General features: G+C 57.0%; 1 protein-coding gene across 1 annotated transcript in view; it reads left to right on the plus strand.

The window, feature by feature from the left end:
• Positions 1–12,929: 12,929 nt before the first annotated feature.
• FIBCD1 (fibrinogen C domain containing 1) overlaps positions 12,930–24,302 on the plus strand; it is a gene marked incomplete at both ends in the record, with an annotated part of 30,487 nt that continues 19,114 nt past the window's right edge. The window contains 2 exons of the mRNA XM_082620933.1: positions 12,930–13,001; positions 22,482–22,961. Of these exons, the coding sequence (XP_082477059.1) occupies positions 12,930–13,001; positions 22,482–22,961 (552 nt within the window). The remainder of the gene's footprint in view (positions 13,002–22,481; positions 22,962–24,302) is intronic.

Below are 24,302 nucleotides of genomic sequence, written 5' to 3' on the forward strand. Positions count from 1 at the left end.
CTCTCTTAGGGCAAACCTAACTCCCCTGCCCTTGAATGTGGAGCGTACCTAGGTGCTCACTTCTAATGAACAAAATGTGGAGGAAATGATGGAGTGTGACTTCTAACCATGGGTCCTAAAAGACACTGTGGCTTCTTTAGCTCTCTCTGATCCCCTGCTCCGGGGAAAGCCAGGGGCCATACTGTGAGGATGCTCAAGTCACCCTCTAGAGAGGGCCATGTGGTGAGGAACTGAGGCCTCCTGCCAAGCAGCCATGTGAGTGTTCCACCTTGGAAATGGGTCCTCCAGCCCCAGTCAAGCCTTCAGATGATGCAACCCTAGCCGGCATTTTCACTGCATCCTCCTGGGGGACACTGAGCAAGAACCACCCAGCGAAGCTTCTCCTGAAGTCCTGACCCTCATAAACTGTGTGAGATAATAAACGTTTGTTGTTTCAAGCTGCTTCGTTTCAGGGTAATTTGTAAAGCCACAGTCGATAACCAGTACAATAGGTATTTTTGTTCCCTGGTTGTTCAGACTAGATAACCGAGCTCCAAGGTACCCTGGGGAGCAGGTCTGGCTTAAGCAAAGGTGCCCTGGCTGGAGCACCCATCTCAGAAAGAAAAACACTTGTCAGGAAAGGTGCACAGTGGGGATGAAACCAGGGATAGCCGTAGGGCTTTGGTTGCAGACCGAGGGGTTTGGGTCTGCATGTCGCCTTCCCTCCTGTCTCCCCACCCAGTGGTGGGGAGCTGCCCCTGTGGGCTCCAGAGTGGGCAGGCTGCTTCACAAGGAGCTGCTGGGGAACCAGAAGTGGATCCAGGCAGGCCAGGGGTCTTGTTCATTCATTCACTCGTTCATTCAGTGATAACCAAGCCCCTACTGTGTGCCAGGAGCAACCACATCCCTCCATTAAGACCCTCCCCTCCTCTCCCATCCTTTCCGGGAGAAAGCTGCCTCATTGAGAGCCTCGGCCCTCCTCAGTGGGGACACAAGTCAGGACCTGGGATGTCGGGTTGGAGGTCAGGGGCAGACTTGGGCAGGTTGGGACCAGGTGGAGAGAGGCCAAGGCTTGACGCTTCCCAGTGATGCTTGGCTCAAGACAGAGTGGGAAAGAAGGTAAGAGATTCCAAAAGCAAGGCCAGAGCAGGGCAATGGGGATGAAGAGTGTTAAAGACAGTCCCGTCCTTTGACCCTGTAATTCTCTTTCTGGAAATCCACCCTAAGGAAGTAATTAGCAAGGCCGACAGCAATGGGGGCCAGGGGAGGGGTGGGGGGTAGGGAGAGGTGAGTCCGTTAGCTGTGCATTGTTTACAACAATAGAAGTAAATAGAAGTAAATGTCCAAACACAAGGGAGGCTTATAAACGCTGTGTCCCCAGCCCCAACTCTGGAGTCCGATGACCCGGATATAAATCTCCAGTCTACAGCTGTGACCTCCCTGTGCCTCAACTTCCTCTTCTGTCAACGGGGAGAATAACGGGACTCAGCTACGGCCCCTGTAAGGGTCTGATGAGTTAGCCCCCGGCGCAGGCTAAGCTCAGCTCCTGAAAGAGAAACCATCTTCTGTACATATTAGCTAATAGCACCATTACACAAGCTTAACTCTAAAAGTGAGTTTTGGAATCTTTAAGAGCATGGGACAATTCTCACGATCAGGTTATGCAATGGTATGTATGGCGTGATCTCCATGTGGTAAAACATGATGCGTGCCAGAAATAACCATCTCCACTTCAGCCTGAGGCCCTCCTCTGGGTTGAGGGTGAGACCTGGTCGCTGGGGCACAGACGCTGGGTCACTTCCATCAGCGCTTTGGCCACGATCAGTGTCTGGCGCACAGTAGCGGTAAGTAATACAAGAATATGGTTACGCTAGAATTTGCTGAATCACTGTGAGAGGGAACAGAGATACACATAAAGCCTATACACACAGCACCTGGTTGCCTTATGTTGGCTTCCCCAGAAGCAGAGATGTAAATACAAGAGGTTTATTTGGAGGTGATCCCAAGAAGCGCTGCCAGGGGTGAGGCAGGGGAGGGAAGGCAGCCTGCACTGGGTGTATCGTGTATCAGATTGTACTGTGGCACCTGGAGCACCGGTCCCCAGGGGGGCTCTGGGAAACGGGGTAGACCATGCCCTTGCTGGAGAGTGAGGGAGCTGGGGTATTTACCCTTCACTCTCCCGACTCCCCTCTGTCGTTCGCCAAGGGCTGCCCTTGGGGGAGAGGGTGCAGTTGCAGGTCTCCGCACATTCTGAAACCGTGCGTGGTGAGTGCCCACGTGGGCAGAGATCCAGCAGTGCCCGCTGCACTGGTATCTGGTAAACATTGAATAAATGCTGCTGATATTTTCCCATCTCAACTCCACGGGCCTGCCCACAAAAACACCACCAAAAAAAAAACACAAAACACCACGAAGATCCTCTCCCCGTGTGTGCTTTTTTGTGTGTGTGTGTGTGTGGTATGCAGGCCTCTCACTGTTGTGGCCTCTCCCGTTGCGGAGCACAGGCTCCGGACGCACAGGCTCAGCGGCCATGGCTCACGGGCCCAGCCGCTCCGCGGCATGTGGGATCTTCCCAGACCGGGGCACGAACCCGTGTCCCCTGCATCGGCAGGTGGACTCTCAACCACTGCGCCACCAGGGAAGCCCCTCCCTGTGTGTGTTTTATATCAGTACATACAAATAGATTCCCAAGACGTTGCTGGTCCCGTGGCCCATAGTGTCCGGTAAATACTTAGAAAAAAAGGCTGGAAGGAAGAACCCCAAATGGAAGTCAGGGTTGTCTCTGGACACAACTAAAACAGGTGATTTTTACAACTGGAAAAACTGATGAAATCGAAGAAAGAAACATAGACAGGACAGATTGTGGCAGGGGCGACCATGAGGAACCCAGGGTTGGGAAAACACTTAGGGGAGCATCTCTGGTTTAGATTCACGGTTAATTCTGTGTTAGTAACACTAACTGGTGTTGGCTGAGCACTGACTGTACACCAGGTCCTGCACTGAGCCCACAAGTGCACGGCTGCATTTCCTCCTCCCCGCTGCCCTGGGAAGGAGGAGCTGGTCCTGCCTCTGCGTGTGCATTAGTCAGCTCCGGCTGCAACAATGCTGTGTAATAACCACTCCCAACACTCGATGACTTACTGCAGCAGCATAAGTTTTTCTGGTTTGTGGCTCTGCTGGGTTCAGGTCTGTGCCACATGTCTCTCAACCCCTCGGACAAGTGGCTTCCCAGGGCATGTGCTTTTAAAGGTCATGAGACAAGTGCAGGAGGGTATCTCTCAAGGTCTGGGCTCAAAACATCACTGCGCTTCTGTGCACATTCCAGGAACCAAAGCAAGTCACATGGCCAAGCCCAATGTCAATGGGGTGGGAGGCAAAGGAGAGATACCAGGCAAGGGGCATGGCTGTGTGATTCCCTAAGAGGGAGCAATAATTCCATCTACTCCAGAGCCCACCACCCGCTTGTGACCTCTTCTCGTCTCATGGCTCAGAGTTGATGACTCCAGCCTGGACCTCTCCCTGGAACCCCAGGCTTTGGTATTGATGCCCACTCCATGCCCTTCTGCGAGGTCTAACAGGCACCCCAAACTTAACATGGCAGAGACAGAACTCCCGATCAAAGAGCCCCAGCACGCCTCCCCTGGGCTTCCCCTGTCTTGGTAAGTGGCACCACCATACGTCCACCTGGGTCTCGGGCCCCAGACCTCAGCATCAACCTTGCCCTCTCTCTTTACCTCATTTCCCACATCCACTCCATCGGCCAGGCCTACTGGCTCCATCTCTAAAACGTGCCCCACATCTATCCACTTCTTTCTATATCCACTGCTAACTCCCCAGTCTGAGCTGCCTCCATCTCTTACCAAGAGGGATGCAAGCAACCTCCGTGGTCCCTGCCCTCCCATCCAGAGCCTCCTGAAGCCCAGCTTCAACATGGCAGCCAAAATAAACTCACAAAAACATCCATCAGCTCATACCATGTCCCTGTTACAATCTTCTGATGGTTTCTCATTGCAACCAGTGTAAAATCCAAACTCATTCCCTGCCCTGCCATCATCCATCCCTCCTTCTCTCTCCAACCTCACCTCTGCCCCCTTGTCCACTGTGCTCCAACCACAAGGCCTTTGTCAGGTCTTAACATAGGCAGATCTCGATCCTACCTCAGGGCCCTTGCACCTGCTGCCACGTCTGCCTGGAGAGCCCTCCCTCAGAGCCTCCCATGGCTCCTTCTTGTCCTTCAAGCACCACCTCCTCCCCAACCGCCCTGTATGACAGTGCCCTGTTTTATTTTCCTAGAGCACATATCACCATTTGAAAGTATCTTATTTGTTCATTAGAATTAAGCTCCACATAGTAGGTGCTCAATAAATATTTGTTGAAAGAACTCTTTGATGGGTTGGACATGGGAAGTGAGGGAAGAGGTGAGAGAGCAAGCGTTCTCCCTCGAGCTCAGCTGGCCTGGTACAGGGTGCTGGGGGTGTGTGTGGGGCTTTCAGATGGGTCTCCAGAAGGGGCCATGGATTGCACGGGAACCACAGCTCTTGAGCCCTGGGCCCCGCCAGCGGGTGGTCCAATCCCCGCTGAGGCCTGGGACATTCTCACCCGCAGGAGCTCTCAGGGGCCGATCTACCTGCTGGGCTCTCTCTATCTGGCCTCACCTGGCACTCCAGGTGAGACCTGGAGCATGAGATGTGGGGCACCTTGAACCTCCCACTCCAAGGCCTGAGGCTCCAGAAAGGCAGGGAGTCAGAACCCAGCAGCAAGCCAGGGCCACACCCTCAGTGCACAGGCAGACGGAGAACAGATCCACCTGCAGGTGAAAGTGCCAGGAGAATAACAAGGAAAAAGTGTCTCCCACAAACGTGTGGCCCCAGGCTTGTTCTCATGGAGACTTAAGCTCTGAATTTATTCTACCCCTCATGGTGCTAATGAGAACAGCAAGTGCTACAGCCACGCTGGGAAGCCATTTGGCCATTGTTTCATGAGGGCACGGCCCTCGGCCCTTGATGCTGGTGGGCGCCGGGCAGTGTACCTGGAAAGGGGGGGAGTGGTGGAATGGGAAATAGAACGATGATCGACAGGCCCCTCCCCACGCTGACATATTTCTGAGGTTTGACCAGGATGCCAACTTTGGAGCACAGATGACAGCTGAGCTGCCCTCCCGGCCACGGCTGCAACACAGACCCTCTGGCAGGCGTGATAGGAAAGGATACCACCCACACGAGTAGAGCGGCACATGGGGGCAGGCTGCCCGGCCACCCTGAGGCCCAGATGAATGGGGCAAGGCAGGTGGGGTAGGCCTGCGGGACAAGTGCTCAGGAGGTATTTGTGGAATGACTGAGTGAGTGAGGAAGGGGGCTTCCAGCAGACACACCAGAGCCACCATTACTCACGTGGTACCCACAGGTACACTGGGAGAAAACCAGGTGTGAGATACAGGGCGCCTGCACCCCAGATACTGCTAGTGGGGTGTCAGACGGTACGGCCACATTGGAAAGCAATTTGGCTGTTTCATATAAAGTTAAACTTACTCGCATCCCATCACCCAGCAATTCCAAGGAATGTGTACACGCGTGCACCAGCATGGGCGTACAAATGTTCACAGCCACACTGGGCTTGACAGCCCCAAATGGAAACGGCCCAAATGTCCATCACCAGGAAAGTGGTTAAGCCAATTATACAGAACCATAAATAAAATACTATTGCAGTAAAAAGGAACAAACTACTGAAATATACAATGTGGATGAATCTCATCAGCCTAATGCTGAGCGAAGGAAGTCAGATCCAAAAGAGCACACACCATGTGGTTCCATTACATGAAATTTAAGAAAAGGCAGAATGAAGCTATGGTGATAGAAATCAGAACATTGGTTACCTCGGGGGATGCGGGTTGGGCAGTGCGTTGGGGGAGCAACATGAGGGAACTTCCTAGGCTGATGGGAATGACCGGTGTGGTGGCCGAAATTCACCAAACTCTACCCCTCAGATCTGTGCATTTTATCATATATAAATTAGACTTTATTCTTTTAAGTTATAAAAAGTAAATAGGCATGAGAGAAGAAGGGAGTTTTCAATAATATGGTAGACTAGATGCCTACAGCAAAAGAGCCTACAAATTTGGATATGATATCACAAATATCCTTTTAAATGTGTAGCTAAACTGAAAAAAAAAAAAAAAAAAGGAGACCAACAGTGGCCAGAAACCAAAAGGTGGCAGGGAACCTGCATGGAGATGGGCAGAGACTAGGAAAAATTCCATCTTTGGGGGAAGGGAAGAGAACAAGGAAAAAGTTTCCACTTTTTTTTTTTTTTAATTGGAGTATAGTTGCTTTACAATGTGTGTAAAAGTTTCCACTTGAGGGACTTCCCTGGTGGCACAGTCGTTAAGAATCCGCCTGCTAGTGCGGAGGACACAGGTTTGAGCCCTGGTCCGGGAAGATCCCTACATGCCACGGAGCAACGAAACCCGAGCACCACAACTACTGAGCCTGTGCTCTAGAGCCCGCGAGCCACAACTAGTGAGCCCGTGCTCTGCAAGAGAAGCCACCGCGATGAGAAGCCTGCACTCCACAAGGAAGAACAGCCCCTGCTCGCCGCAACTAGAGAAAGCCTGCATGCAGCAACGAAGACCCAATACAGCCAAAAATAAATTAAAAATAAATAAATTTTTTTTTAAAGTTTCCACTTTAGACTAAAAACCACAGGTCTGTTCTCATGAAGATTTGGGGTTTGAATTCATTCTACATGCAGGGTGAGAACTTAAAGTAGCCTTGAGTTCAGAGCATCCTCAGGTGCCCAGTGGAAACAAAAGCCATTCTTCTAGGGAAGGACAAATTCTCATCCCAGAACACACCGGATTCCCAAAAATAAAGCTCTAACAAAGAAGGAACACACAATCCAAAATTACAAAACACACGGGGAAACAATCACCATGAGTGAGAGTTGGCAGACATAGTGACCCACAGGCTTAGTGCTGCAGGAACTGGAGATGGTGAATCCAGTATCTTACAGTACACAGAATGTGAAAGAAGCAGAAAACAAGGCACGCCATTTTTGAAAGTTTGGCCACTTGTAAGTTGGGATTTTTGTTTGGTTGGTTGATTTTTGTTGGCTGCAAGATTTTTGTTTTCCACGCCCAGTTCCTTTCATTCAACAACAAACACTGGTAACCCAAGCGTTCGCTGCATAGGGAATTCTGCAGCTGTGGGTTCTGGAGAAGTGGGCTCTGGGGCCAGATTGCCGAGCTCAAATTCAAGCTGTGATGTTTATCAGATGCATAACCTTGAGCAAGGTACTTGGCCTTTGCATACTTTAGTTGTTCCTTTATCTGTGAGATGGCATAAGAAGTAAATAGCATCTGCCTCTTAGGTTCTCGTGAGGGTTTCAGTGAGAAAATCCAAGTCACCTGCATGGTGCCTGGCACAGTGGGCATTCAGTAAAACGGTACCTATCCTGATTCCTCTAAAATGAAAACTGAAACGGCTCCAGTTCAGGTCGCCTGCTGGTCAGATTTCCTGCTTGGCCTGAATACTGGACCTCTGTAGCATCCCTCCCCGGCCCTCCCATAGCCGGACCTTTGGACCTTTCTCTCACCTTGTCTTGAGCTGACCTGGCGGGGGGCGGGGGCGGGGCCCACTCCCTCCATTTCCCCCAAAGCCTTGCGAACGCAGGCTGTTGCGCAGAGCAGACTCTTACCAAAGACCGGGGGGTAACAGATGGGATCTCCTGCAGCACAGCATGGAAACCACAAACCTGCCTCTCGTATTCATAACCGCGCTGGGGTTCCCAGGCCAGCCTCCTCCCGAGGCCCCCATCCGGGTGGGTGGGCTTCAACCTCTCCCTCTCTTGTTCCCTCTGCCTCCCTTCTCCCTCCCTCACGGCCCTCCCCTTCCAGCTGTTTCTGCCAAAACCACATTTCTCCCTGGGTTTCTCGCCTCCCTCCTGGGTCCTGCCCTCCCCTCCGTGGCCAAGCTTCAGCCTCAGCTTTTCGCACCCAAATATTCCATCAGGATGTTCTGCTGAATAAAAACTCTGCCTCCAGCTTTTAAAATAACAGTGTTGCCGTCCTGCTCCATATTTCCAGAGCACTGATTATGTCTCGGAGGACCTGTGGAAAGGGCTGGGGACACCAAGACCCATGGGGAGGTCCCAGCTGGCCCATTCTGCCTGAGTTATCCCTCTCCTGGGTTCCAGACGCAGCCTTGAGGGCCCAGCCTGGGCACACGTTTCTCTGGTTCCCTCCAAAGGACACGCCACAGAGATGCCACACACAGAATCCCAGTGGACTCGGGGTGCAGACCCACCGGCCCCGTGCACAGCGCATCAACGCCAAGAGCTCACACACACACACACACACGCACGTTCATGCCATACTAATTCTCGCCTTTGATCGCGGCCTCTAGTCTGTCATCACTACTCAGTGTTGACAAAGCAGAATAAAAAATAGAAAGAAAGAAATCCGCCCTGTCACTTGGAATGTCCCTACCCCCGCCGGGCTTGGCAGTCCCCACTCCCGCCCCCGCCTTTGTATTATGGGTTTATGTCAAGGTATGTTGGATGCTAAATTAAATGTCAGCTCACTGTACATTTCTGGCTCCAGCCGTAGAAAATGAGGAGCTGGCATTGGAGACCATCCAGTTGTTCCTCTCCCCGTGCCTAACCGTGAGGGGTGACAAGCCCATTGAATCACTGCACGGTAGCTTTCCATGCCACGGGAAGCCAAGATAAATTTATTTTTAATGATAAATGTGACTGTCAGAGTTAAGTTGAGACAGCTTTTCAGTGAGAGTTGAGTGCCCTCGGCAGCGTGGGGGCAGAGGCTGGGTGGACGAAGGCCAGAGGTCCCAACCTCCCTGCCAGCCAGTCCCTGGGGCCCCATGAGACAAGAGTATTCAACATTCAGCCCACTTTCACTGAGCTCCACGTTCACTGGTCTCAGGCCCAGCTCTAGCCAACCAAAAGGATGGAGGCAGGGGAGAAAGGGAGATACACTCCAGCAGTGCAGAGCCCTGGGTTCAGATTCTGGTCCCATCAGTTGCTGTGTGGTCTTGGCCAAGTTACTTAACCTCTCTGAGCTTCAGTTGCCTCATCTATAAAATGGGAATATTAATAACACCCATAGGCTTTTGGTGAGGATTACATGAAATAAGATATATAGCTAATGAATGGTACGCAGAACGTGAAAAATGCTTCCTGAATAGTAGCTATTATTTACATCATTTTACTAAGAGCACTCTTACCCAAGTTATGTAACTTACCTTTTGGAGTCAGTTTTGTCATCCATAAAATGAGGATACCAATAGCTCTCATTTATGAGGGTGGCTGGGAGGATACCGTGTGCCTGGCACAAGGCTGAGTGTAGGGAAGATGGGCAATGGATCACAGCCAGTCAAACAGCAGTAACCTGAATGCTATCACCCAGCATCTCTGGACACTCTTTCTCATCTCCCTGATGAGAAGGTTCTCTTCCTTTCCACCTTTCTCATGTTGGCATGTCTCACTGCCTGCCCTGTACCCACTCCCTGCTAATGGGGGTGCCCTGAGTCAGGATCCCACAGCCATGCCCTCCTTCAGACTATGGTGGGCACCTGACCAAGGACAGCTGTCTTTGGCCAGCTAATGACCTATGATTGATATGTCCTGGCTCCAAAGGATGAGCAAGTCGAATCACAGCCCGTCTCTCTGGAATTTAAACTAAAAATCCCAGACGAGAGTTTTCTCTTGGTGGGGCCATCACACTTAGGTGGCCACGGGCTGGAAAGACAAGAACGTGGGGAATCGGTGAGCCAGAGGGAGAAGGGTGAGTGGATGCGCAGGGAGGGGGCGGTCGGGGCGCCAGAGCAGCCTGGGGGGTCCTGGGTTCCGGCTCCCCTGAGGTCCTGGCTGGTTCCTGGAATGCCCTGTCTTGGGCTGGCTGGAAAGCCCTGATCCCACTCTATCCTGCTGAGCACACGTGGGCTGATCCCTGGGGCTCTGTGGACACCAACTTTGTCCAAAGGAAATCAGAGGGTGGGGCACTGTCCCCTCTGCGGGGTCAGCTGCACTTTTGCTCACTGAGATCTCCTTGGGCCGCTGAACAGGGTGGCCCCTCCCGTCCCCAAGACACCACCGCAAGCGTGTCAGGTGAGGGCAGTGTGTAAGGCGCTGAGCAAACGCCTGCAGGCTCCTGGCAGAGCTGCGCCAGGGCTGACTGTTCTTCTGGGGCGTTGAGCAGGGGCGTCATCACAGAGTGGGTGTTGGGTGAAGACCACGCCGACACATGCACTCACCACAGCCCCGCGGGCAGGAAAGTGAGGAATCTACGGCCGAGCATGTGAGACAGCCTGCCAGCAAACAGTGCCAGGAGGAGCCGCTAGGTGGCCCCCGCTTAGCTGTCCAACCGCCCTTCTGCAGGCCTGGGAGGCGATCCTCCAGCCGGCGGCCTCCGGTTGGCACCTGCCCGTGCAGGCTACTGTTGCTCTCCATCCTCTGCCTTTGCTTTTTGGCTTCACAAAATGCCTTCCCCCCAACATCCAGCTGTCCCCACCTTCACAGACTGGCTCACACCCCTCCTTCTCCAGGACGCCTTCCCCACCCACCCAGAGCAGATACCCTGAAGCTCTTTGGGTCCTTAGTATCCCTCCCGACACTTAGAATCTCAGTTCAGGGTCCCCCCAGGGTGGTCTTCTGTCTGTGCATAGACACGTCTGGAGTTTACATCCTCTCCCCAAACTGGAATCGATTTGCAGTCCCATCCTCATGCCTACAAACCTCACAATTCCCCCATTTAGAGGGGGGACATTGTGATTTCTTATTCAATGAGGAAATTGAGGCTTGGAGAAGACAGGAGATCTGCCCAAGTCATAGTGGGAAAGCTGCTCAGGTGTTTCAACGCACTCTCAGAACTTCACAAGAGCCCTTCTGAAGAACGTGCTGTTAATCTTTTAGCATCCATGGGGAAACTGAGGCTCAGAGGTACAGCTGCGTGCCCCAGGCCATCTGGCCAGGGCCCTGTGCTTTCCACTACACCCCTCTGCCCAAGCCTGATGGCCCAAGCCATCACTTGCCAATCCCTTTAAGCCACAGGAAAGGCCTCCGGGGAGAGATGCCATCCAGAAAGAGCCATGGGCCCAGGACTCCAACCCGGGTCCCCTGACTCCCAGCTAGTGCCGTGGGACCCACTCCGGGTCGCTGGGCTGCCTCCCTTGGGGCAGAGGGGGTGGGGCAGCAGGTGAGACCGGCAGGCAGCCCTGGAAGGAAGAGGAGGCTGGGGACAAACAGCTGGCAGGCTGTGAACCCAGCTTCTGTGGGTGAGTGACAGTCTGCTTAGGTGGCAAGGGGCAGGGAGTGCCCCGGACCCCCACCCCCAGGTAGTCTGCTGCATCCGTGAGGGGCCGGGAGAGGGAAGAAGATGGGGCGACAGACTGGCAGCCGGCAGGAGAGAGACGAAGATGGTGCCAGGGAACAGCGTGGTGGGCCAAGGCGCCCTGGGAGCCGGGAAACAGCTTTGGGGAGAAGCGGGGGGCAGGGAATAGGGGGGTCTATTCTGAAGCTGGGGGAGCAGAAGATAAGGGGCCGCAGAAAGGGACGGGGGTGGCAGTCGGTCAGGCTCCCGAGGCGGCCCGGGGAGGGGGCGGCCCGTCAGGAACGCGGCGTCGGGTCGTGTGGGCGCCTCCCGGTCAGAAGCCACAATAGCAGCTCGTTAACAGCGCAGATTAAGGACTTTGTCAATTACCTCTGAAGGCTGCACTGGGCGGATTAAATGCTTTTAAAAGTGCTGCCGATGGAAAGGGGCGACTAAGAAACCTCTCCCGGCACAAATCCCTCTTCTCCCGGGCAGAGGAGGAGGAGGGGGCTGAGGCAGCGCGGGGCGCGCCCGGGAAACGCGGGCGATCAGCCGGGAGCGCGGCAGAGCGCGGAGCGGCTCGTACTCGAGACCGAGGCGCCGGCGGCTGCCGCGGCGGCGGAGACCCCCATTCAGCCCGCGGGCCGCCTGGGCTGGGAGGCGTCGGGCCAGCTCACCGTCCGCGAGCGCCGGGACACAGGTCTACCGACTGTGGCCGAAGCGCCCCCAGAGCCGGCCTCGCGGCTCGGGGTCCGGAGGGGGCGGTCCCTGGTGGCTGGAGACTCCGGGACTGGGCGCACTGGCCCCGAGGTCCGGTCTCAGACCTCGGAGACCGGCAGGAGGCGCACGCCGGCCGGCCCACACCCCAGGCCCAGCCCGCGTCTCAGGGTGAGCCCAGCGCCCTGAGGGGGCCAGGAGGAGCGCGGCGCCGCTCCCCAGACACGCCCGACGGTCCATCCCGGGCGCCCACGGGGCCCGCCCGGCGCCGCGCCCCCCGCGCACGGTGAGTTGGCGGGGGTCCGGCCCGGGAGGAAGTTTGCGAGGAGGCGGCCCCAGGGGCTCTCGGGCCCCTCCGGAGCCGGCGAGGGCCTGGCTGCCCGCGGCTGTTTGCTGCCCTCCGGGCTGGGCCCGAGGGTCTGGGCCGGTCTGCCTCCTCTTAATTAGGCTTTGGGGAGGTGGAGTTTATCGCCGTCCGCAGTGTGTGCGTGTGTGTCAGAGGGAGACCGGGGGAGCAGTAAAAGGCAAAGAGAGTACGAGACAAAAAAGACACACGGAGATTGAGAAGGAGGAAGGGAGGAGGGAGGAGGGAGAGGAGCGCGCAGGGGGAGGCGCGGGAGGCGGGAGCGGGGACGGCGCGCAGCGCGAGCGGCGGGCAGGCGGCTGGCGGCCGGCGGCTCTCGCGCTTCCGCTCCCGCTGTCGCCCGCACACACCCGCGCACACGCCGGCAGGCACACACACTCGCACACCCGCACACGCACGCCCGCTGGCCCGGGCCGCCCCGGCGCTGGGCACCGAGGCGGGAAGCCGGCGAGCAGAACGCGCCCCTCGTCCGAGCCCGCGCCCACGTCGGCGCCTTTGCGCTCCGCAGCGGCGCGCCTCGCCCGGCGTCCCCGCCAGTCCTGCGGGAAGATGGTCAACGACCGGTGGAAGACCGTGGGCGGCGCTTCCCAACTTGAGGACCGGCCACGCGACAAGCCGCAGGTACGCGCGGCCCGGATCGTGGGGACATGGGGCGGTGGGCGAGGCGGTGGCCTCTCTGGCCGGCGGGCTGGAGTTTGGGGCGTACCCCCGTGAGGCTCGACAGGCCCGGGTTGGGGCGGGCACCCTCCTCTCCTCCTCCTCCATAGGAGGCTTGAACTTGGGGTTCGGGCTGCGGATGGGGGCGGCACCCCTGCAGAAGCCCCCTTGTTCCACAACGGACTCAGGTGCACATCTGCGCAGAGGCAGTAGGGGACCTATGGACTTTACAGTGTCACCAGCCCTTAAGTGTGAGTCTCCGTTTCCTCACCTCTACAATGGGCATTTGAACCACTTACTAAGTATTCACCTTGGGCACCCCCTGTGCTAGGCGCCTGGCATGCACCCCATCACCCCCATCTCCTCAGAATCCTCACACTTTAGCCAGCCTACCCCCGACCCCATACAGTAGAGAATCAATAAATATCTGCCTCATGTAAGAACACTGGATACTGCGATTCTCCAGCTTTAAGACAAGCAAAGTAAGACTCAGCGAGGGTTGCTTCTGCCTGAGGCTACGCAGCTCTGCTGGGATTTGAACCTGGATCCTTGGGCTCCAGGTCTGTTCATTCCACCCTTCCTGCTGCCTTTTCAGGGGCAGTGGAGGGTGCCCAGGGCTGTGCTCTGGAAGGGGGTGAGGGCAGAGCTCCAGGGCTGGCCAGAGAGGGGGCTGGAGATGGGAAGCTGAGTGGAGGGGCAGCCCTGAGGCTGCCCCAGGCTGGGCTGCCAAGGGACTGGGGCAGGCAGGCGAGATGAGGAGTCCGCTTGGCAAGGAGAGGAAATAATGGAGCTGCCCGTTTTAAATTTCAAATTTCTCCCAGACAGATGTCATTGGGGAAGGAACAGTTCTTGTTTGCAGTGGCAGGAAGGGGGTGGCAGGGGCGGGCCTTGGCGGCCCCTCACTCCCAGGAGCGGCAGCCTGCGCGTTCTGTCTGCAGTGACACTGCCGTGGCATGCCTCCACACTTTGCAAAGCCCTTTCCCGACTGTCTGCACAATCTCACTTTCTGCAGCAGCCTGGGGGCTTAGGCAGGGATGCACATGCCCACGTCACAGGGGGATGGTGGCTCAGAGAGGTTGAGGCAGGCACCCAAGTCACACAGCATGTTAGCAGGAGAGCAAAGATTCAAAGCCAGGTCTGACCCCAAGCCTCTCCCAATGCCTTCCCGGGCTGGTCTATTCCTCTGTTAAATCAGGTGCACACCCAAGCCAGCCCCAGACAAAAGTCCTCTCCTGCTGGGATCTGACTTTCTCCCAGCTTAGCAAGAGCAGTCTTACCTCCTCCACTCGATCAAGCCATCTCCAGCCTGGCCCGCTCTCCCTTCCCATTAGTTTCCTTACGGGTACTGGTTGCTTGTCATCTTGTCCTTTGCCAGCCTCTGGTCCCACACCAGACTGCCCATTTCCAAACCTTTGCTGTCTCATCTTCCCCCAAACACACACACACACACACACACACACACACACACACACACACACTTCACTCAGGAAAACCCTACATATACTTCAAAACCTACTCAGATGCCACCTCCTCCAGGAAGCCCTCCCTGATGCCTGGTGGCTCTGCCTTGAAGTCCCAGCAGCATTTAACCTGTGCTGCTCAGCTGCCTTTATCTCTCCCTGCCATGTTCCCTAGCCTTGAGTCCCTATTCCATCAGGAGCTCCCTGTGGACATGCACTCCTTCTGGGCCCCCATCCTGGGGTCTCCCCCTGAGTCCAGTCTCCTGTCCTTCCATGCAGCTCAGGTTGGGAGCTGAGGGATATTTGCTGAATTGAACTGCATGAAACCCTGCCAGGAGGAACTGTGGGAGAGGAGCCAGCAAGTGCTGATGTGTCTCAAGGGGAGGTGGCTTCTGGGGGATCTATTTGAAATGTGGCTTTAAGGCCTCCTGGGCAGGCCCCAGCTTCTTTGCTGCTTCCTGGAAAATATATTCCAGCCGACACCAGGCCAGAGCCCAGCTGTCTGCCCCTTGGCATTGGAGGCTGCTGAGGGCTTGTGGTCCTAGAGGCCTGGGTCAATATCAAGCACCACTTCCCCACTCCACTCCTTTGGTGATCCAGCATATAGACAGGCTGTCCTATGCCAGCTCCAGGCTTGCCTGAAGCTTCAGATACGAGACAAGGCCTTTCCTGTGCCCACTGTTGGAAGAGAGAACCTCACCTGCCCTGGTTCCCTTGGGCCTGGCCTTCTCTCCTTTGCTTCTCCAATAGTTTCATCTTGACTATTGACATGCTGTGTGACTCTGGGTAAGTTACTCCCCCTCTCTGAGTCTGGGCTTTACCATCTGCAAAATGGGAAGAGCAATCTATGCTTCCTCCTCACTTCACAAGGGCTGTTAACGAGGGCCGAGTGAAATACTGATGTGCTTTGCAAACTGTAAAGCACTGTACACCCTTGAGGAGGGTCTCTCTCAAAGCAGCCTGTCCCTTTTTACAGTCTGTCAGTGTCCCGATCTCCCCTTTGCCCACCAGGGAAAGCAACTTGACCACCCAGTTCCCTCCAGAAGGGCCTGGCTAAGGTTCTTTAACAGGGCACTTCCTCCAGAAAAGATGCCAATGCCACACTCTGAGTGCCAGCTGGGTTCATTTGCAGATCTCTCCTTTCTTAGTCAAACCACCCTGGGAGGTTGGCAGCAGGAACGATCAACCCATTTGACAGATGAGGAAACTGAGGCTAAGAGAGCCGCAGCCAGGACTTGAACCTGGGTCCTCCAGGGTGGCCGATGAGCCTTATTGGGAAGATGCAGGGAGAGGCGCTGGCTGCCCTTGGCTCAGCCCACTCAGGCACATTATGTAATTCCCAAGGAGAGGGCTCCAGCGCCCAGTGCGTGGTCCCAGGGCATGCGCAGCACCCACTGCCATTGAAGGGCTTGCATCCAAGTGTTGCTGTTTCAGGGACAGCCTTGGGCCAGCTCTGTCCCAGGCCTGTCTGGCCTCAGCCCCTCATTTGCTGGGTGACGTTGGACAAGGTGCCAACTTCGTTAGAACTTCCCTTCTCCCCTTGCAGAACAAAGGGGCTCTCAAAGCCTTAGGGCAGGAGATTACGGTGGAATATTTGCCAGGAGTTTGGAGTTGCTCAGATAAAAGGATCTAGAAATAGACATGATTCTCCTAGTCTTGGAGTGTGGGGCTGGAAGTCACCCTGTAACCTTCTCCCTGTGTTGCGGGGAAGGGAGGGCTTTTTTCTGAGCAGTCCCTGAGTCAAGCCATTCCACAGGGAGGTCGACCTCTGAACTATCCCAGGCCTTGTCTCCTGATACTTTCAAAACTTTAAAAAACATTCCAGAAAGGAAAAAAAAAAATCTCATTGGGAAGTTCTTCTTGATGTCTAACCTAAACCCTGCTGCATTTAATTCACTCATTAACTATTTATAGAGTCCCTACCTCATCTAGGAGATGTAGCTGTGAACCTGTGCCTTGGGAGCCCAGAGTCTCATGGGAGGAACAAACACATCGTGGGATTATTACAAACCACGATGGGCACTATAAAGAAAACAAAACACACCTCTGTTGTCTTGTTGCTTGGGGTTTGGGTTGAGGTCACTGTGCCTGGGTTGAGAGAGAACGAGGGTGAAGTAAGTGAAGAACGGGCTACAAGTCAAGGACTCCTTCCTTCTCCTTCTATTTCCTGGGCCCCTCCTCTGGCCACGGGCTGCCCCACGGAGCTCACCCGCTAGCCCAGTGGTGTGGCTGTGATGGGGAGGCCAGGAGGCCAGGGGAGGCCAGGGGTGGGAGTGCAGAGACCACCTCCCCGGGGAGGTGACGCTTAAGCTGAACAGCATTTGCCAAATCTGTGCTCCAGGGACACCAAGGTGTGTTGGGGGAAATGACAGAAGCCAGGCAGGTGCAGAGAACCACCAGGCGGAGGCTGGAGAAGGGCAGCAATAGCTGAGGCTGGTATGGGGGAGGTGGGGTGGGACCTGCTCTTGGGCCTCCGCAGCCCTGGAGGGGTCTGAGCACGAGTATCCTGGTCTCTTTGCTATCAGGAGCGTCCCTGGCCGCCGGGTGGGGAATTGGTTGGCGGGGCCAGGAAGAGGCAGGGAGGCTAATGGGGAGATGGTTGTGGTGATGTAGAAGCAGATGATGGGGCTTGGACCAGGGCAGGGCTGGGGGCATGGGGACAGAGGGGACCAGGGGATTAGAGGAGGTGCAGTGGACAGAGCCAGGTGCTGGCTGAGTGCGGGGGGTGAGGGAGGGGAGCCCAGGGAGGTTTGGGAGGGGGCGGCTGGGGAGGCTGGTGCCATCCCCGGGTGGGGATCTCAGGAGGGCTCAGGTTTGGGGTGGAGTGAGCCTGGTTTGGGGCTCCATGGGCTGGAGGCCTGGAGCTGTGGGGGGTGGGGAGGGTGAGCAAGACCCTCACAAGAAACATCTGGAGACCCTCCCTCATCTGAAACGGACACGGAGCTGAGTGCTATCTGGGGAGTGACAGAGCTTGGGGGGCTTGGAGCCTCCGGGAGGGGGCGATGTGAGCAGCTCCCACACCTTTCTCTTTGTCCCCTAGAACACCTCTGGCCACTCCCCCCAGGGCCTTCCCGGTGGCCTGAGGCTTCAGATGGCCCTCAGCATAGGTCACATTAAGAGGCAGGACAGGGCTTCCCTGGTGGCGCAGTGGTTAGGAATCCGCCTGCCAAGGTAAGGGACACGGGTTCAAGCCCTGGTCCGGGAAGATCCCCCATGCCACAGAGCAGCTAAGCCCATGTGCCACAACTACTGAGCACACATGCCTAGAGCCCGTGCTCCACAACAAGAGAAGCCACCGCAATGAGAAGCCCACGCACCGCAACGAAGACTCAACACAGCCAAAATTAAATAAATAAAATAAATGAATTCATTAAAAAAAAGACAACAGAGGCAGGACAGGGCGCTCCTCCTCAGGGCTCGTAGAACAAGCCGGCGAGCCCTCTTCCCAAGTCTTTGGGACCCCAGAATGTTGAGCAGAACATCCAGCTCCGCATTTTAAGGGGTCTCTGGGATCCCCCTTCTGCCAGGCTCAGGGGATCAGAGTCCAGCCCAGGTCAGGGGTCATTTGCCTGGCCGTAGGAGCAGATGTGGGCTCCTGGGGAGAGGCGAGCAAGACTCCCCCAGGGGCTCTAGGCTGGGCAGGGGCTGGGCTGCCCGCCCCCTGCATGATCCATGAGCCCATGTGCAGCTCTGAGTCCCTGCTGGGCCCAGAGCACACACCTCATCCCCCTTGGTTTTCCCAATCCAAAGCCCCACAGCGTGTTTCTGCCACGATGAACAGCCATGCTGCCAGTGGCTGGGGTGTGCCTAGGAGATGGGGGGCTGGGAGCAGCCATGCCTGGCCTCCCCCCGTGGGGAGACTTTCTTCTTCCCACTGTGGTTCAAGGAGTGTAGTCTCAGCCTACCCAGGGGACCACGACCCAGCTTCCTTAAAAAACAAGGAAGAACCGGTGGTGCGGGCTGGGCGGAGCACGGTGGCCGTGAGCCCCGTCCCCCAGAGCTCTCCTGGCCTCCGCCAGACCCCGTGGCCACCTCTGCAGGCTGGGAACTCAGAGGAGGCAGCTGGGACAGACACCACCCCTCAACCGAGGCAGCTCTGGGGCTTCCTGTCCCCCACCTCCCCTGGCACGAGCCCATCTTGTCCTCCCCTTGGCTGGGACTTCCCGGGCAGCCTTGGACCGTGGGCCAGCACTGGGGGTCACACAGGAGACGAAGCCACATCCCTCCAGCCGGGAGCTCACACAGGTGTTTAGCGCCAGCAGCGGGTCTCAGACCCTTGTTCCTCTGAGGCTCACCACCTGGGATACCTTCCCGATCTCCAGGCACCTTGCCCCTGAGAGGCAGGGGCCCTGTGTGCATCCTCCCACCTCCCGCAGATCCCAGGGGTGTGGGCACCCACTCTGCCCCAGCCAAGGGCTGATGAGTAAGCGCCCGACCCCCGCGCGCTCCACTGGGCTGCTCACGCCCGAAGCCCCCCCTTATCATCTCGGGCAGATTTCTTTGCAAGGCACGTAAGCGGCAGCCTATAAAAGCGAACAGCACTTCATGTTTAAGGTGATCTCTGAAGACTAATTCTCCTCTGCTGAGCGGCCTGTTTCATCTCCAGGCTCGTCATCCCCCTGCCCCTCAGGGGACACCTTGTAGCCTTCTCCAGCCCCTCCCCTCCTTTGCGCCCTCTGTCTTCCCGCCAGGGACCAAGGGCCTGGGTGGAAGCGGATGCCAAGAGGGCTGGGATCCTGGGACACGGGAGGGACGAGGCTGGCCACTCTGCCTCACCAGCTGGGGACCTTCATGCTCTTCGGTGGAGGACGTCGCTCAGAGCGGCTCGGGGCAAGGTATCTCCCAGCGGACTCCGGGAGGGGCCTGACGGGGACTTACTTGCTGACACAGGGTTTGTCTCTCAAACCCCAGTCACACTTCTGGCAGAGGCAGGAATGGGGTCAGATGGCTCAGCAAGCAGTCTCGGCACAGATGGGCGATTCCAGAGTCACCCAGGCCTGGGTTCAAATGCTGGCTCTACCGCTTGCCTCCCATGTGACCTTGGGCAAGGGTCTTCTGTCTCTGAGCTTCAGTTTTCCCATCTGCAAAATGAATCCAACCACAGCAGGGGGGTGTTGGAGGTTTCAGGGTCAGGAACCCAGTACGCACTCAAGGATTAGCGGTGATAAGGCAGTGCCTGCCCGTGTGGAACGTGTTGACCTGCAGTGACAGGGATGGGGCGGCCTGGAGGTGGCCTTCATTCTATGCCAGGCCATCCCAGGTGGGCACAGGGCTCAGCGTGGAGGTTATGGCCTCTGCCCTGCCAAGCACCATAGGTCTCAGGGCCTTTGCCTCCTCCCCAGGCCAGCAGGATCACGGGGAAATGACCCAGTCCATCTGCTTGTCCCTCCATCAGTCCAACAACCAGCCGCTCTGTGCCTTTTGTGGGGTGGAGGGGCTCATGGTCCAGGGCAGGTTTCCTGGACCTGGGCATTGCGGGCCCCCAAGTCCCAGATTTCCTTGTATCCACAGCTTTCATCAAATTCCCAAATTCCCAAGGGGATCCGTGCCCCCAAAGAGGGTAAGAATCATAGTCCACAGGACATGAGTTCCCTCAGGACAGGGCTGGGATGATTTTCACTGATTGTCCTCCTCAGGGACTGGCTTGGAGCCTGGCTCATGGGGACACCCAGGAATATGGAACGAGTGTTTGAGTGAATGAACGAAGTCAAAGGTGATGACCGTATTGGTAAATGCCACCGTGGGGGGAGGGAGGGCTGTGGGAACACCGAGGGAGAGCCCCACCCATACCGAGAGAAGGGCTGAGGAAACAGTCCTGGGAGAGGTGACATCCAGCTGAGCCCTGAAGGAAGAGATCAGGTTTAGGTCGGTGGAAGAGAAGCGGAGGAAGCGGATGTCTCGGGCTGAGGGAGCAGCCTGTGCAGAGCTGACGGAGGGGAGCTGACACCTTAGGGTCTGGCTGGAGTAAATCGCGTAGGTGTGGGGAGCCCAGGCTGGATGTGTCCCCGGGGCCTGGGCAGGGGTGGAGAGGGTAGGGATGGAGTGTTGAATCCCATCACTGCAGCCACAGGCTAAGGAATCCTCTCCCTCATCTTGCCAGCAACACAGACCCCTGCCCTCATCCTCCTCTGGTGCCAAGTGGGAGATTCAGGAGTTACTTGTAGAATTTGAATTTATGGAAAAGAAATTGTTTGCTCTACCATATTTTCTCATAGTAAAACGCAGGATGTAAGAGGCTATTTTATTGGGTTTTTTTTTGTTTGTTTGTTTGTTTTGCGGTACGCGGGCCTCTCACTGTTGTGGCCTCTCCCGTTGCGGAGCACAGGCTCCGGACGCGCAGGCTCAGCGGCCATGGCTCACGGGCCCAGCTGCTCCGCGGCACGTGGGATCTTCCCAGACCGGGGCACGAACCTGCGTCCCCTGCATCGGCAGGCGGACTCTCAACCACTGCACCACCAGGGAAGCCCGTAAGAGGCTATTTTATATATCACCAAGAAAGAAAGGAAAGTTGTCAATTATAATTGTAAGATTCCCCCCAAGTGTCGGAGATGTTAAAATGTGAAGGGAAAAAAATAAACAGAACAGGGAAGGTACATCCTAGCATCAGTGACACAGAAATAGCACTTTGGGTGGAAAATAAAAAACCCAACACCTCCAGATGCTCTGTGCACATTGATCATGAGATAATAAAAGCTGCTAATATTTATTGCGTAAACACAGCATAACTGGCACAGCTCCAAGTGCTTTAATATACTAACCCATTTAAAGATGCGTCTCGGATTCAGAAAGTTGAAAATGTGGGGAAACTCAGTGGTAGGAGATGCCTGGCCCTGGGGAGGAGGCAGGAGGCTGAGGGTCCAGTCTGAGCTCTGCTTCTAATCTGCTGTGTGACTGTGGGCAAGCCCCTGGCCCTCTCTGGGCCTCAGTTTCCCCGTGTGTCAAATGCTCAGTGATCGCTTTGCAAGCTCCCTTTGGGCCATGCGTGGTTCGGTCCAGCGAGTCTGGATTTGCTGTACATCCCGGTGCCTCCTTTAATTACAAGCTGCACTGGGTTCCAGCTTCCTTTGTTCTCAGTCCCTGCTGGGTCTGGGGGGTGGAGGGGGTGCTTTGTGAAGAGGTGGGGGGAGGAGGAGGAAGGAGAGGAAAGGGGAGGGGAGATGCTCAGGTGGCCACCCTCTGCCTGGGGACTCGTGGCAGCCTTGTGCGCCTGCAACGGCCTCTGGACTCGGGATGTGGGTGCTCTGGGTTGAAAGGGACCTTCAGTGACGGGCGCCCATGACCCCAAGGCACTCATTCCGCTGAGACAGTGCAGTGATTTGTAGCATCCCTGCTGTCACCGTTACAGCTCTCTTCCTGAGTCTGCACAGCGGGTACCTGCATATGGGGTGGGCATGTCATTATTGCCCCCATTTTACAGATGAGGACAACGAGGCTCAGGGGGGTGAAGCCCCTCACCCAAGGTCACTCTGCAGGAAATGACAGCTTGGGGACCCGAGTCCAGCCCGTCTGGCTGCAGAGTGGGAGTCTCCACCTCCCGCCCTTACCAGACCCAGGAGGGCTCCACGTGGGGAGATGTGCCTACCCCAGGCAGGCCACATGGGCCAGGGCAGGGGCAGCGAGGGAAGGGTGCCTCTCTCTCCATCGGTCTCCCCAGCTCCGCCTCTGTTTCTCTCGTCATCCTCTCCACCTTTGTCTCGCTACAACTTTCGCCCTCTCCATCTTGCTCTCTTTGGTGTGTTCCTGTCTCTGTCTCCCCTCTGGGACTCTGTTTCTCATCTCTGTGTGACTGCCTTCCCCCGTCCCCAAGAAGGGGACCCTCTGAGCCTCGTCCAGGCCTCACAAAGGCCAGAGGCCCCGTCCTAGGGCTGCCTGGGCCCTCCTCACCGGGCAGAGCTGGAGGCCCCGGTCTGCCCCTGACGCTGCCCCCTCTCTCTCCCGTCTGTCCCTCTGTCTCTGTGTCCACGTGCCTCGGGCTGGCCCACAGCGGCCGAGCTGCACGTACGCGCTGTGCACCGTGCTGCTGTCCCTGGCCGTGCTGCTGGCCGTGGCCATCACCGGCGCCGTGCTCTTTCTGAACCACGCCCATGCGCCAGGCACGGCACCTCCGCCCCTCGTCAGCACCGGGCCAGCCGGTGCCAACAGCGCCCTGGTCACCGTGGACAGGGCCGACGCCTCGCGCCTCAACATCCTCATCGACCCGCGCTGCCCTGACCTCGCCGACGGCTTCGCCCGCCTGGAGGGCGCCCAGGCCTCTGTGCTGCAGGTGCTGAGCCAGCGCCAGCCTGAGCCGTGGCTGGTGGGGCAAAAGGAGCGGGAACTGCTGGACACCTTGGCTGACCAGCTCCACCGGCTGCTGGCCCGGGCCTCAGAGCTGCAGGCGGAGTGCGTGGGGCTGCGGAAGGGGCACAGCACGCTGGGCCAGGGGCTCAGCGCCCTGCAGAGCGAGCAGGGCCGCTTCATCCAGGTAAGAGTGGGCTCTGCGCCTCGGGGTCTGGGCAGGGGTGGCGGGAGTCAGGGGCACGCCGGCCCGGCTGGGTGCCTGAGGCCCACGGCATCACTCAAGCCCCAAGTGCCCCAGGGCCAGGGGCTGTGGCCATTCCCGTCTACGGACTAGCAAATGAGGCTCAGGCAGGTGAGAGTCTCATCCGAGGCCACACAGCTGGTGTGGCCAGGATTCAAACCTTTACCTGAACGCCTTCCTGGTGACCTGGGTATTTGTGTAGCATCCATGGCATCCAACAGTCGGGTCAAATCCAGAGCTGGAGGGGCTTCCCAGGCGCTCCAGTGCAGGTGAGACACGGGCAAGGCAGGACATGGCCTCCATCAGGCTAATGGAGGTTCGAGGTCATGTGGCTGGTCCGTGGCAAGCCCTCCCCCAAGTTGTGTCACGTGGCCAGAGAGAGCTGCACCCCCTCCCCAGATCCCCCCGTTCACTGCCATTTGATGCCCACAGCTTTCCAGGGAAGGAGGGACCAGTTGAGGAGCTCAACAAGAACCGTAGACTGTCCTCACCACCTCCACCCCACCCCCGCTCCCGCCCCCTCCCAGAGCCGAGCCAGGTCCCAGCAAGCACCAGGTAGATGTGGGTGAAGGCTTTCCAGCAATGACCACGCCTGGAGCACCAGCAAGAACTTTCCCCTTCATAGGATCGGAGGTTCAGGATCATCTCATTGGCTCTCTGCCATTTTCCAGAAGAGGAAACTGAGGCCCAGAGTGGGGCAGTGATTTGTCCAGAGTCAGGACTGGCATCTGGCCTCTGGAGCACTGCCCGGCCTCCAGCCCTGTACCCCATGCCCCCCGTGACTTAGGGACTGGGAAGCGAGCCCCACCACTGCCATTGGTCCCAGCCCCTTCCAGACACCCGAGATGACCAGGCATTCGGTCACCCAGCAGCTCAAGAGCAACGGGCCTTTTCCCTCCCTCTGAAGGCTGCAGCTGGAGAAATGACAGTCTTCCTCATCCTGTCTGGGTGACTGATGGGAAGGCGGCTTCCCCATCCTTGGGTGGGGTGTTCAGCTGCCCTCCTGCTGCGCCCCCTCCATCTGCAACATCCCCGCCCTCATCAGCAGGGCTCGGGGAGACCTCTAGACGTTTGGGGGGCTCTAGTGCCCTACCCCACTCTCCACATGGCTCAGCCCCTGGTCAGCCAGGCCTGCCCGCAAACGCTCACCCTTAGGGCAGGGGTGGAGGGGCCCGGGGTCTCCCACCCGCCCACCTGTGCGGAGGCCTAGAGCTGCTCCTGTGAGACTAACAGCTCTTCTGGGACCCAGCAGTGCCTTGGCTCACCTGATATATTTACTTCTCA

Source organism: Mesoplodon mirus (assembly GCF_964341445.2).
Source record: "Mesoplodon mirus genome assembly, chromosome: 1".
In the NCBI taxonomy this organism is placed as follows: domain Eukaryota; kingdom Metazoa; phylum Chordata; class Mammalia; order Artiodactyla; family Ziphiidae; genus Mesoplodon; species Mesoplodon mirus.